This window comes from Cricetulus griseus, chromosome 2, assembly GCF_003668045.3.
Source record: "Cricetulus griseus strain 17A/GY chromosome 2, alternate assembly CriGri-PICRH-1.0, whole genome shotgun sequence".
Lineage (NCBI taxonomy): Eukaryota > Metazoa > Chordata > Mammalia > Rodentia > Cricetidae > Cricetulus > Cricetulus griseus.
Window position 1 is genome coordinate 298138700 of NC_048595.1, and position 15704 is coordinate 298154403.

At 35.2% G+C, this 15704-nt stretch overlaps 1 protein-coding gene across 4 annotated transcripts in view; it reads right to left on the bottom strand.

Moving 5' to 3' along the window:
- The window catches only part of Slf1 (SMC5-SMC6 complex localization factor 1), a 65166-nt gene that overhangs the window by 34044 nt on the left and 15418 nt on the right, over positions 1–15704 (bottom strand). For all 4 annotated transcript variants that reach the window (XM_027401824.2, XM_027401821.2, XM_027401822.2 and 1 more), the window contains exons 5-8: positions 8586–8748; positions 3489–3629; positions 2063–2209; positions 1071–1214 (exon numbers count right to left, since the gene is read on the bottom strand). In XM_027401824.2, coding sequence (XP_027257625.1) covers positions 1071–1214; positions 2063–2209; positions 3489–3629; positions 8586–8748 — 595 coding nt within the window. The remainder of the gene's footprint in view (positions 1–1070; positions 1215–2062; positions 2210–3488; positions 3630–8585; positions 8749–15704) is intronic.

A 15704-nucleotide genomic window follows, 5' to 3' on the forward strand; every position in this document is an offset into this window, starting at 1 on the left:
TTATTGGAGAAGAATCTATAATTATAATTCACTAAGTCAGCATGATGCCAACAGCAATCTATTTGTTCTTATACCTGCAGACAGGGGTGGTCTTTACCTCACATCAAGGAAACTTCTCTTTGTGACAGACAGGGACCACTACAGAAACCCACATGCCATCAATATGCCAAGTTGTAGAGCCCAGTCCCAATGGATACATCTATAATATATGCACCTAAGGCTCAGGGAACTTGGAAGGAAGAGGAGCAAGAAAGATTTTTAAGAGTAAGAGGAATCAGAGAGTTTAAGTGAGGCTGTGTCTCCAAGTAACATCAGAAGCTACACCCATTAAGTTTCATCAACTTGATTGTCTAAACATGAGCTGAACAAGGAAGTCACCAATCCAACATGCCAAAGTAGATGAGGGAAACACCATGGAGCCACAATCCTACAGAAAGAACTTTAGGCAACTGAGGAAAGGTGGGAGTGGATGAGACGTTCTTCCCCAGGGAGAAGTACACCTATGACTTGTCCAGTGCCAACAGGTCAACCATAAAAACATGTATGCAATAAGTAACATTATATGGACTCAACAGTTTATAGTTAGGAATATATATGTACTGTGAATACATATATGTGTGTGATTATTACTGAATAATGGTGAAAAAAATAGTCATGAACTTGGAAAAGAATAGGGATATATAGGGAAGAAGGAAAACATGTTGAATTTATATTACAATTTCAAAAATTAAAAAAAAAGTTAAAAGAAATTTACCTCTCTTCTAGATCATTTTTTTCTTTTCCTTTTTGTTTATGAAATACAACTTAATTTAAGAATCACAGTCAGCCAAATTTCCTTATTTATATTAATATAGAGTTTTACTATAGACCAAAGTTAATTATATTATAATGTATATAATATAATAAATGTATATAAGTAAAATAATATATATAAAAGCAAAATATAAGTATATCATTAAGAATTGTTCAAAAGTATATAGAATTTAATACAGCGAGCATCTTTATTAAGCACATCCACTGGCTAGACTACAAAAAAAGAAAACTTAGAAACACATATTCTATAGTCTCACCTGATCTCTGTAATGCACATGCTTTTTTAAAGTACTTCTGATTGTGTCATGTTCATCATCAGTTTTGTAATAATCTTCTTTTCTGTTCTTTTTCCTCAAAATGTAACTTTTATGGACATTCTTATGTTTTTTCTTAGTTTCTTTCTGTATTTTACCACAATTAAACAAATCAGAATATGCATTAAACGTTACAAAATCCAAATAAGCTGGGGGGGATGACAAAATAAACATGACACATTGATCAATAGAGCTCTATGCACAAGAAAAGCTCTCCTACAGACAAGTGTGTATATGTTAGCAAAAAGCATTTGGAAAAACAGAAGAGCATCATGAACAACAGGTGACATATTGTCCTGATGACAATAACTTCATTTCTAGGAATACATTCTCAGCTAGAGAAATCCATAAACCTGTGTACTAAGAGTCACGCAAGAGAATACTAATTATTTATACAAGAACTGTTAGATAATCTCAAAACAACCAATCAACCACAAAGAAACAAAAAGAAAACCGAATGCTTGTCAACAACAACAACAAAATGGATGAAGTTTAAAACTGCAACACAATCAAACAACAAAACATATAGGTGAGGAAAATGTCCATAAATAGTGTGACCTAATAAATGCTCATTAACAAGCAAAACTAAATACCACTTTAAAACAAAACACACACACACACACACACACACACACACACACAAAAGGAAAAATAATATAAGTTCTAAAATAAGAAATACTTGGAATACTTCCATGTGAAATGGAAAAGATACAGTTAGGAAATGACACAGAGGTGGCTTGAAAATTGGGGAAGACTGATTCTTTCCTTGGCCAAGGAGTTGATAAATTGGCATTCTTCTTCCTTTAAAATTGCTGCATAAATGTCTTATAACACTTCTGTACAAGTACTTCCTAAGAAGTTTCATGACTCACATTGTATTTAGTAAATTTAGAAAGGATTTATAACATAAAAGGAATATTTTTGTGAAAACTTACCTGATTCTCATGTACATGTCTTCTAAATGTATTTCTCTTTTTAACAGATTTCATATATTTTCTGTAGTCTCTGAATTTTTCTTTATTGTGATGTTCACTCAGAACAAATCTGTCATTAATATTTTTGTCATGATTTTCCATTTTGTTCTGTGTGATTATAAAATTAATTATACTGAGTTAATATAGGTTCAACACAACTAATGGAAGTCACACAAAATTTTAGAAAGGCAGGTTTTATACAGCACACATGAGAGTAAATTTAAAATGTAAGGTGAATTTGAATCCACTCTAGTTATACAAAAAGGGCTAAGAAAACATATGCTTTAGTTTACCACATTTTATAAAAAGTAACTTACTAGATATACTTACATAACCTGCCTATTTAATTTAGAGTATGAAGTATTACTATCTCATTTCTTTGGGACATGAGAAATTTCTGTTAATTTTATGTAAAATCTCCTACATTTACTTTGATAATTTCCCCATCTTTTGCAAAATTTATCTATTTTTATATATTTAATAAAATTTAATAAAATGAAATCTATTTTGATAACATTATCATTTTCCATTCCTTACTGTATGTAATATTCCTTGCTGTATGTAAAACTGTTCAAACTGAATTTGGAATGACTATTTTAGACATACCAATTCAATAAGCCTTACTAAACATCACCCAAGATTACAGAAGGAAGTTTTAAAAGGCACACAGATACCACTGCATTCAGGAGTAGGAGCAAAAAGGCTAAAGTATTTTAATCTTTAGTTAAACTCCTCATGTGATTTTAAGAGACTACAAATTTAAAAAACTTCTAAATTGTACCTATCTTGAACACAATGAGTTTCTAACTACACATAAAAATGTTTCAGTTTAGAAAATAGTTACTGAATAACTGATCTGATAAACTAACAAAATAAATACACTTATTACATACAGTATTAAATGAGGATCAGCTTTTCTTCAGTAGAACCAATGAGGTTTTTCATTGTTGTCTATCATTAATGTCTGTGAAACATGTCACAACAGCTGCAGTCGCCCTAGTGTTTTTGTTTTTTTCTCCATGTTAATACAAATTAATTTGTTTCAAACTGTTATATGATAACTTTAGATTAATTATGAAGAGAGTGCTCACAGATGAGGAAAAGTCCTCTAAGGCTGGTGCCACATGAAGCATATAGAAGTTTTAAGTAATTAGCATGCATTGAAACTATGCCATGTTTGAGGAACTCAACAATTCTCTAGGCACATATGCATTATTTCAAAGCGCCCCCAAACACAGACTTACAAAAACTTCCATCATGCTCAATTCATGGCCTAAAAATATAAGGTTGATATGCTAGTTTTCAGATCCCAAGGTTTACCAAAAATGGGCTCTCTCTTACAATTATTTACGAAAAATCAGAGAATGTTTAACTCATAAAACTTTACCTGGATTCTATACATGCTCTCTCCAGCAGCTTTCATTTCAAGAGATCCTGAGTCTTTCTTAAAATTTTTGCTTTCTTCTTGATTGCTGTATTTGGTCCAACCAGAACTGGTTTGGGAATCTTCATCATTCTGAATTTCTTTCTGTATGTGATTAAAAAAATACATTAACTAGGTATAATAATGCTAGTGTGAATATTTATTGTATTTTATGGACTTCAACTTAATATATAATTGCATATACTTTCTGAGCAAGTCCTCCTAAAACAAAGGAAAATATTTCAAGGAACCAATACAGCAAATTTTTTAATAATAGTGATTTCTGTATCACATACACACACACACACACACACACACACACACACACACACACACACACACACACACACGAATGCTTTGGCTAGTAACTGCTATTTATTGAGGAGTCAAGGACAAAACTATTCTATATAGCCTTATATGATTAAGATTACAACTCAGATATTAAGAATTATCCATTTATGGTCAGGCTGCCTTGTCAAACAACCCTGTGTATGAGTCATCTAGGACAAAAACATTTTACGCAGGCCTATGCAAACTAAAGTTACAATTCAGGGCTGGTGAGAGCTCAGCCAGTAACTTGTTTGCCATGTAAGCATGATGGCCTGTATTCAATCCCTAGAATCAAGACAAATAAAATAGCCTTGTTTGCTGACACACACTTAGAATCCAACATTTGGAAAGTAGAGATGGGTAGATCCCTGGAGCTTGCTGGCCAACTGGCATAGTTTACATGATAAATTCCAGAAACCCTGTCTCAAGAAACAAAAATCAAAGAGAGAAAAAAGCAGAAAATGCAAAAAAAAAAAAAAACCCAAACAAACAAAAACAAAACCCAAAACAAAAAACAAAGCAACAACAACAATAAAAAAAACTCCACAAAATAAACAACTAAAAAAGGTGGACTGTTCTCAAGGGATGATATTCAGGGCTAACAGCTAGCCTCCACGCAAGGGTGCCTCTACACTCGAAAGTGGACTTGGGTACACTATACATACCTACACACAAGCTCCAATCTAGATTTAAAAATTGTCAAGTTGCTGACAGATTGTTTACTTTTTCAGTCTTTCATTGATAAGATCTTTCATTTGCAGGATAATCCAGCACCTATCTTACAGAACAGCAACAAAGAGGATCACCTTGACCTTCTGCTATTGCAGACAAAGTGTCTTGAAAAAAAAAACAAACAAACAAACAAACAAAAAAACTGAATTGAGTCCATAAACCATTTTCTAAGTCTTTAAAAATATCCATGTAATTATACACATAACGTAGTAGTCAGATAACAAGCTAAAAGCAAAGGTGAGCTCATGATGGTTCCCAAGACGTCTTTGTGAAATGCCCACAGATTCACAATTGCACAGTAACAGTGAAAGACCAACATGTTAGGCAACAGTTATGATGGAATCTAAACTGTCTGTCACACTGTTTCTCTTACTTGTGGGGACTCCCTCAGTGAAATCCTGAGTTTAATGTGTGCTGTTGACATGGACACAGTCATGTCAAGAACCTATAGGCTCAGGGATGGAAAAGCTTCCTATGGGTACCATATACAAGTGGAAACAGTGTGTCCAGAAAATTCACCGGTAGACTTTCCCCTTACAGATGTTTACAGCCTGAAGACTGCTCCCCTATAGAGTAGTCCTATAGAGATTAGCTAAACCTGCCCCTTTGATCAAGCTATAAACTATACACTTGCTTCCTTGCTTTTCTGTATGCAATAACCCTACCTCCTTGTTCAGCAGTATGCAAAATCCTACCTCACTGTTGAACTATACATAATAAACATGCTAAGCTTCAGGGGTACTGTGACTCCGTCACCTGAAAGCCCAGACCACCCAATCTCCAGGTTTTCTGTGTTCATCTGTCCACTATTTCTTCTTTTCATCAATGTCCCCAGTGAGGTCCACATTCCATGAGCCATGCATAAATGTGGCTTTTTGAGGAACATCTGAAGATGTTCTCTTGCCTACCTATGAACACACATGAACAACACACACACACACACACACACACACTTGTGCACAAGATCTGTGCAAGCTCCAGCCAGACAATATCTCAGTACTGTTGATTTAACTTAGAAAGTCTTTGTGTTTCCCCTGCTATTCTGATTTTTGTTAAGTTTCCTACAAGTCATTTTAATTCCCTTCTTATAAGGAAATTTCAGTATGCATGACATGTGTGAGCACGTATGCCTGGGTGTATGAAATATGTGAGCATGCATGCCAGTGTATATGAAGTGTGTGAGCATGTATGCCTGTGTAAGCACAGGTGTCATGTGTAGAGGTTAGAGGACACACTTGGGTGTCATCTTCACCTTCCACCTTGTTCAGACAGGATCTCTTATTGTTTGCTCCTGTGTATGCTAAGCTAGCTGGTTCATGAGCTTCTAGGGATAGTCTTATCTTAATCGTCCATCTCACCACAGGAGTCTGGATTCACAGATGTGTGCTATCATGTTAGGCTTTATACAGGATTCTAGAGATATGAACTCAGGTTCTCACAATTTGTGCATGGAGCCATCTTCCCAGATCTCTTAGTTTCCAAAAAAGTTTAAGCATTCCAAAGTAACTTCTGCCATCTATAAAATCTTATGAAGATCAACAATTAACACATATAGTAATTTTGCTCCTCTGTGTTCTTTTACTTTGCATATTTTTTACTAACCTGTATTTTACTAGAAATTGATATTAATAATTTCCATGTTCGATGGATAGATATTTGATGTAACTCATTTCATATCTCTAATGCATTACACAGCAAGTCTTCCATAAAGACCTTCACAGCTAGACTAGATGTTAACCTAATTCTGCCACTCAGCTTTCTAAAAAGTTTAAGAACATTAAACACAACAGTTTTTGTGAACATCATTTTTAACTCAGTCGATTTACACAGCAGCTCTTCCTAGATGATCCTTTAAAGAACGTGTGCATGAGGTGCATAATGTGTGGAGAGAAAAGAAACTAAGATGACGTTAACTGTCTCATTTTTCCTAGAAATCATTATAATGTGGTTTCCTCACTTACATAAGTTATATACTTCTGTCTGATCCAGACTTACAAAACAATGTATTTTAAAATTTGGTGCATAAATTAGATGCTATCTGCTACTTTTTGTTGACATAAAATTTGCTGTTCTTTAATAATTTAGCAGCTAAATCTTGTCATATTTTTATTGTATATTAAAACTGTATGACTATTATATAATGTACTCCAATCATTCATCTCATCAGGAAATATATAATTATATATAAATACAATTAAGAATGACTTTCAATCGCTGGTGGCAAGTTCTAGAAAACCAACTGAAACAACTCAAAGCAACAAGTATTAACTCTCTGAATGTCAGTGAGGGTCAATGAAAGAACAAGTTTTGAGACTTGCATTAGCAAGGGTTCAGACTTTTTGTTTTCATTTGTGACACAGTTCTGCTACATAGCACAGATTAGCCTGTAAATCATGATTCTTTTGCTTCAGTCTTCAAGAGTTCTGGAATTTCAGGTGCCTACCTCTAGGGCTATTCTAAGTGCCCAGATTCTATTTCCACTCTGCTATCTATATGGCTGTCTTCTGATCAAGGCTAAAACTATCCATGGTCAAACAATGACTACAGTAAAAAATTATTTCATAATCCTATCTAGAGAGGCAAGCCTGTTGGTGGCTTTTATTATTTTAAGATAAGGAGGAAATATTTTAATTCTCATTCTTCCCACTAACGCTGATCACATGCTCATTCCTAGATCAATCACTGTCAAGGACAATGACATTTTCCATAGTTCATGTAGATACATCTCACGAGCTAAATTTTCTAAGCTTATACTGCTACTACTCACCAGGAGGAGGTGAGTATAGACAGAAATATTATGTGTAGTCTGAAAAGATTCAAAAAGCTTTCATAATTTCTGCTAATTTAACAAATATGAAATGAGAATTCATGTTCCAGGCTCTGTGTGAGGTGATCGGGACATAATTACAGAAGACACAAAATCAAAAGTAGAGTATCATTAAGTAATTAGAAATTTATTCTAGGTACACAAAAAATTTGATGTTAGAAAAAAAGAAGCAGTTTGAATCAAGAGATATGTGAAATAGAGTCAATATGACTTAGTAATGACTGGGTACAAGAAATCAGGGAAGGAAGGTTTTGAAAAGTGATTCTAGATCTCTGCCTTCATATATAAGTCAACAGGTACCATTTCATGGTATCCACTGAAATGAGATATAATGGAAAGAGTATGACTGTTCACTGATGAAGGTTGTTATTTAAGAACATCCTGAGATTCACTCTAACCCTATGAGTGAATCACAAATTCTTCACTCATCTATTAGGAGATTCCTCTGGAGTTTGATCCCTGTTCAAAAACTTGAGATTTGGTATTTATATGACAAAGAAAGAAGGAAGAAGGGATAACAGAACAGGAAATTATTTCTAAATTTTAGAAATAATTCCCTTCCCAAAAGAGACAGTAATCTCAAATCTGTATGTCATACATTCTCTATTTTATTATACTGTAATGGTAAAATAATTAAAATTATTGTTCTTCGCATATACCATTAAAGTATTTATGGTAGAAACTGAAAATAAAACAAGTTTAAACTTAAGCTTCTCTCAAATCTACATACATTCTTGACTATTTAAGAAATTGAGAATGTCTTAAAATAACCCATTTTCATGTTTCTAATTTTGCATTTTCAAATTTCAGAACTCAATTTTAAATAAAGAGTCACTCCTCCATTTCTACATACTCTAAACCCATGGACCTTTTTAATGAACGCAGCTGGAAAATAGGACTATAATGGCTAAATCTGACTGGTACTGAACATGTACAGGCCTGTAGTAATCTAGAGACAACTTAACTACACAGGAAGTGGTTACAGATGACATATAGGTCCTATGTTATTTTACATAAGGGGTTTGAGAGCTGAGCATCTGTAAACTCTGGTATCCAAGGGGGAGTCTAGAACCTATTTTTTTCTGGGACTGACATAGGAATGACTTCATTTCATTCTGTTGATACTTTACAAAAACAAATGTTTTAAAATGTCTAATATTTATTTTACTTACCTCTAAAAGAAAATCCCCTAAATACTGAATTGGATAAAATGGAGCCTTAAAGTTCTCTTGTTCTCGCTCAGCACTGATTCTTGCATTACTGGCAATCACATGCGTTATCCCACTTGGAGAACTTTTTGGTAAAATGACATTTGCCTTTCCAGCTTCCAAAACTCTAAATAAAAATGCAATGATGGGGGAAAAAAAAGCATTAGAAAAATTAAGTTCATTCAGTCAACTACCAGTTACTACCTTAGTGATAGGAAAAAACTTTCCTGGGTCACTGAGGAACCATGGAAAGTTAACAACTGCAATAATTTCTTAAAGCCTAAGATGTCTGGAACATATGTTTAAGAATCCTACTTCTCTCTCTCTCTCTGTCTCTCTCTCTCTCCCTTCCTTCCTTCCTTCCTTCCTTCCTTCCTTCCTTCCTTCCTTCCTTCCTTCCTTCCTTCCTTCCTTCTTTTGTTTTTTTCGAGACAGGGTTTCTCTGTGGCTTTGCAGGCTGTCCTGGAACTAGCTCTTGTAGACCAGGCTGTTCTCAAACTTGAACTCACAGAGATCCATTTGTCTCTGCCTCCGGAGTGCTGGGACTAAAGGCATGCGCCACCACTGCCCGGCTCTGTTTCTTTATATGGGAATGTTTTTATGAACCATGAATATTGAAGCAATTGACACGTACAAGTCATATCAATGAGAAAAAACAACGAAAAATATTTAGGGAAACAGCTACCCTGGAACGCAAAATACACCTCCAAGGAAATCAAAGTGAACCACAATGAATGAATGAATGAATGAATGAATGAACAAATGAATGAACAAAACTAGCTGCCAAGACTCAACTAAAAAGTTGTTCTTTTAACATTTCTAGTCTTTGGCTAGGCTTGATGGCATAGAACTAGAATCACAGATTTGAAGACCCGAGGCAGAAGGATCTTAAATTTGCACTTACCCGGGGTGAAATGAATAAATACATACATTCTAAGCCAATCTGGAATATAAGTGAGATCCTGTCTCACAAAAGAAAACAAAAACCAAACAACAAAGTAGCAGGAATCACAGTAAACAGTGCTCTGGATGACTTTCAACATCAATGATCTAAATTCCCCCAATAAAAACACAGACTAACAAAATAGATTAGAAAACAGGATCCATCTTTCTGGCACATCCAAGAAACAACAACTAACCATCAAGGATAGACATCACCTCAGGGTAAAAGAATGGAAAAAGACATTCCAAGAAAATTGATTCAAGAATCAAGCAGGTGGGGTCATTTTAATATATGACAAAATAGAATTCAAACAAACTAATTAGAAGAGATATAGAAGGGCACTACATATTCATTAAAGGATATCCACCAAGATGATATTTCAATTCTAATATATGCACCAACCCCAAGTTCATGAAAGAAACACTAAAACAGCTATATCCACACACTGACATTCAAATTATGGCAGTGGATTACTTCAGTACCCCACTCTCCCCAGTTGACAGTTCATCCAGACAAAAAATTAAACAGAGACATGCTGGAGCTACATGACACCATAAGTCAAATGGACCTAGCAGATACTCGTACAACATACTTTGACAGAAAGCAAGCCTCAACAGATAGAAGAAAATTGAAATAACACCTTGCATCCAATTTGACCACTAGGGTAAAGTTGCATATCAACACAGAAAGTATATAAGCTCACGGAAACAGAACTCACTAATGAATGAAAAGTGAGCCAAGACAGAAATGAAGATGGAAATTTAAAACTTCCTAGAACTCAGTTAAAATGAAAATACGTACTAAAAGGCAATTTCATAGCACTAGGTGCCTACATTAAAAAGTTGGGGAGATCTCACACTAGCAACAGACAGACAGGAAGTGAGATAGCTGGGTAGAAACAAGATATAAGGAGGGAGAAACAGGAATGTGCTCTCTTGTCTGCTGAGAAGCTAAGGATTTAAGGTGTGGCGGTGGCTTGTTCCTTCTCTCTGATCTCTCAGCATTTTCCTAAATATCTGGCTCTGGGTTTTTATTACTTAGACCACTTAACAAAGAAGAATAAAAACAAACTAAATACAAACCTAGGCAAATAAATGGAACAATACAGATTAATTCAAAATACTAAAATAAAAACTAGAATATCAGGGTAAGGTGGCCTATACCTGTAATACTAGCTTTCAGAAAGCCCAGGCAGGAGAGGAACAGTTCAAGCAGTCCCTGATACTAGACTTTATATTTACAAAGCAATAAAGAGGGGCTGAAGAGATGGCTCAGTGGTTAAGAGCACTGACTGCTCTTCCAGAGGACACGAGTTCAATTCCCAGTACTCACATGGCAGCTCACAACTGTCCATAACTCCCGTTCCAGAGGATCCAATACCCTCATAAAGACATTCATTCATGCAGGCAAGAACCATGTACATAAAATAAAATAATTAAAAAACATTAAAAAATAAAAAGCAAAAACAAAGGCTAGAAAACACACAGAAGAAAAAAAATCTATGGAACTAAAAGCTTTATTTTGATGAATAAAACTGGCAAACCATTAACTACATTAAGAAAAAAGCAGTGAAGAGTCAAATGAATAAAAATACATAAATACAGACATTACAACTGATTCCATAAAAAACTCAATTACACACAAACCAATTGAGAAACCTAAAACAAATGGACTAAACCCCTGTACACAGATGAACCATGTACAAAATACCTTAACTGACCAGTAACGAATAATAAAATCATCAATATAAGTAAAAGTCCAGACCCAAAGCATCACTTGTTTCCTACCAAACATTCAGAGAACTGGTGTCAATTTTTCTCTAACTATTCGAAAAAGTTGAAGAGTACATTCTTCCAATCACATTCTACAAAGGCAGTATTATTCTGTTACCTACATCAGACAAGTACAACATAGAAAGAAATAAATGGTATTTCTGGAGGCATTTTGTCTCAAATTGCTTTGTTTGGGTATTTTTTTATCTTACTGTTTTGTTTTTTTTTGCTTGTATGTTCTGGTTTTTGTGCTGTGTATGTTTCTCTCTCTCTTTTTCTTTTTTGTTTATTTCTGCTTGCTTATTTTTAAAAGGAAGGGCTTGGAGTTGGGTGGGTAGAGAGGCAGGGAGGCTATTTGTGGAAGGAGAAAACATGGTTAGAATAGAGTGTATGGAAATCTTTTGTTTTGTTTTTTCCAATAAAACAAAACAAAAACATTTAAAAAACAACAACAGCAGCTGGGCAGTGGTGGCACATGCCTTCAGTCCCAGCACTTGGGAGGCAGAGGCAGGCGGATCTCTGTGAGTTCGAGTCCAGCCTGGTCTACAAGAACTAGTTCCAGGACAGGCTCCAAAGCCACAGAGAAACCCTGTCTCAAAAAACAAAGCATAACGCATATACTACAAAACTACAAAAATTACATGAATTAATAGCATGAGATAAAATAATAAAATATTATTCAGATACTGAAATTACTAGGAAGTAATTTCAAGGATCTAATGAAAACTGGTAGGAACACATACCAAGAGACTGTAAATTAGAGATCACTGGAAAGGATCAAAATAAACTGCAGTGTATCAGAGAAGAATTCCTGATATAGCCTTATCAATGGAATGGACACAACTGTGAAGATAGAAAAAATACAAAACAAAACAAAACCCCCAAGAATTCTACAGTATATACAATGGAGTTCCAGGGGAATATCACAGGAGAAAGAAAAATATAAATGATAATAGCTAATAAAAATGAAAATCCCCAATAAGCAAAATAAACCACCAACAAAATAATGCCCCCTCCCATCACACAAATTCAAATTGCTCAAAACCAATGGTCAGGAGAAAAATCTTGAAGGAAAACAGATAAAGCATATACAAATAAGCAAAGAATGACAACTGATTTCTCATCAAAACCATACAAGATTGGCAAGAATAGATCAGACTAATAACTGAAAGTGTTTGTATGGGGGGAGGGGTTCTCTGCATGCATGCCATAATAATCAACATAGAAAACCTCTGTGCTTTTGGAATGAATGTAGACTTCTTTATTATCAGTGAGCAAGCAACAGTTTTGGAGAAGCAAACACTACCCAGGTGCCTTTACCTGCTAATAGCATCACATTCCATAGATTGAGAGTTCAGACCCCAGGACTGTACCCTTACCCACTTTGTATGCCAGTGTCTTTTAGTTACTATCATATACTATGATGAAACACCATAACTAAGGCAACCTTTTTTTTTTTCTTTAAACAAAAACAATTTATTTGGGGACTTGCTTACGGTTTCAGAGCATTGGTCCATGACCATCACGGCAGGAAGCATAGTAACAAGCAGGAAGGCATGGCTGAAATTCCACATCTGATCCTTAAGCTGAAGGCAGGGAGAGAGAGACAGAGACAGACAGCACAAACACACACAGTGGGCCTGGGGTGGGATTTTGAACCCTCAAAGACCACATCTTGTAATCTGTCCCTGACAGTTTCACTAACTAGGGACCAAGTATTCAAACATATGACTCTAAGGCGGGCTTTCTTATGCCAACAATCACAGCCAGTATCCCCCAGCCCACGATGTTTGACCTGTGATTCTTACTGTCTATTAAACGTGGGTTCCTTTGGCTCTTAGAACCAAGGAAAATATAAGGCAGACTACCATAAAGGAAATTACAAAGGACAGAGATGAAGAGCTGTATAGGGAAGGCATATGGGAAGGGGCCCAGAGCTTACAAACCTTCTCCACCTTTGTGCAAGTATTCCAAACATATCATTTTAGGTTTTGCTTATTGGAGGATTCATCAACTAATGGCTATTATCTAAGAGAAAGGGTAACAAATTCCAGTAGGATGTGAAGAAAAGGATCCCTAATTACTGTTGGTGGGAGTAGAATAAGCACAGCCATGGAAAAACAGTATAAAGATTATTCCAAATATTAAAGAACTAGCATATACTCTATACTACTGAATATAAATTCTTAAGATATGAGAATTGTATCTTAAAGAGGTATACTTCCATATTTATTATAGCACTATGCACAACAGCCAAGATAACTCAAATGCTCACCAGCTGATAAAGAAAATGAGCTATATCGCCGGGCGTTGGTGGTGCACGCCTTTAATCCCAGCACTCTGGAGGCAGAAGCAGGCCGATCTCTGTGAGTTCGGAGCCAGCCTGGTGTCCAGATCGAGTGCCAGGATAGGCTCCAAAGCTGCACAGAGAAACCCTGTCTTGAAAAACCAAAAAAAAAAAAAAAAAAAAAAAAAAAAAAAAAAAAAATGCTATATCTACATGGTGGGATACTGCTTAGCTCATACAGAATATTACAATTCTGTCATTTGTTAAAATGCAAATGGAACTAGAAAACCTTACAATATATCAAATAACCAGGCACAGACTTCACTCTTATGTGGATCTTTAAAAACAGATCTTAACAGAAGTACAAGTGCATTAGTTCTCAGAGATTTAGTTTATTTACAGGGATGTGGGAGAGGAGACAGGCAATGAAAACATATTAGTTAAAAGATAATTAGGTAAATAAGAGAAGTACTCTTACGAATGTCCACAAAGGATGAATACTGAAGGAGTAGGCTACGATAAGGATAGAGAGGTGGGAGTGTATGGGTGGAAGAGTCAAGGCATGAATAACTACAGTGCTTATGGAATGTGATGATGTACTAACATGATCTGGCTCTAATATGTATATTAGAGATAAAACTACAATGTTTAAATCTTGTGCTAATGGTATACATCTTTACCATCATAAGGTAGGACAACTGGAATATGCACATTAATTGCATTTCAGTAAAACAGCTTTTTAAAAAGAAATATAGATATCAGTAAAATAAATTTTAGACTAACTTGCTGAGGGACCCACCCTCATCAGGTCAGAGAAACTGAAGAGGAGACATAGAGTCAGCCAACTGCTGGACAGATGCATAGACACACATGGGAATTTTATCTGAGGGCCAAAGTTTAATTCATTTTATTTTTCTTTCTGTTGTTGTTCTGAATCTGTTTTTCTACCCTGTTGTTTATCTCCTTCTTCCCAGTTGTTCTTCTCTTTCTTGTTGTTTTCCTTGTACATCTTCTCTGATGTTCTCTTTCTATTTCTCTTATTTTTCTCTTATCCCTTTTATACCTCCCAAGACAAAAATTTCTATGCAAGTAAAGATTACCTCATAACCACAAGCTACATATTTTCTAAAAATAAATTAAAAATCTTTATACAGGAAGAAATAAAATTATGATCATGAGTTATATGTTTTTCTTAGAAGCCCACAAATAGTTGATGGGGATGTTCTTCTGTATATATGTTTCTCTTATTGATAAATAAAACACTGTTTGACCATTTGTCAGTAGAGGCAGGAAAATACCTGAGACTAGAAGACAAGGAGGATTCTGGGAAAGATAGGCAGAGAGAGACAGGGAGAAGCCATGTAGTTGAAAGAAGTAGCAGGTTTGGGCATTCCCCAGCAAGCCAAGACCACATGGAAATATGTAGATTTATAGAAATGGGTTAATAATTAAGACAAATCTAGTCAATAAGCCCAATCATTAGCCAACAGTTTGATAATTAAAATATGTCTCTGTGTGCTTATTTGGGGCTGAAAAGCAGCTGTGGGACTTGGCAGGACAAGAAAACTGCCAGGTACAAATTGTTAAACATTTTTCTTTATAGTAATTTTCCCATCATAACATGTTCAACCCCAAACAATGATTCTTTTTATAATTGATTAACAAAGTTTTAAGAAAGTCAAGTGTATTTCAGCCAATTCCTTTTGTTCTGGCAGGCAGCTGTTTTCAGTTACAAAGAAAGAATAGAATCAATCATTTATTATTATCTCAGAAGGTAATCTTGCACAAGGTCTTAAAAGGAACCCAAATCCAACTTTTATATAGAAAAAAAGAATCAGTCATTTCTACTTTAAGTCCTCAGAGGGCACAACCACTTACCAACAATTTTTTTATTAAGTTACAGCAGGAAGCCATGGGCAACACTGAGTACAAGAAATAAATAATTGCCTTTGGTCACCAACTCATCTTAGCAAGGAAGGTGCATCAGCTAGTAATAGCCAGGTTGGTTGCCTTTGTTCTTGTTACCTGTCCTCGACAAGTCCCTTGCTCATAACTATTAAAAGTGTGCCTTTCTAAACTTT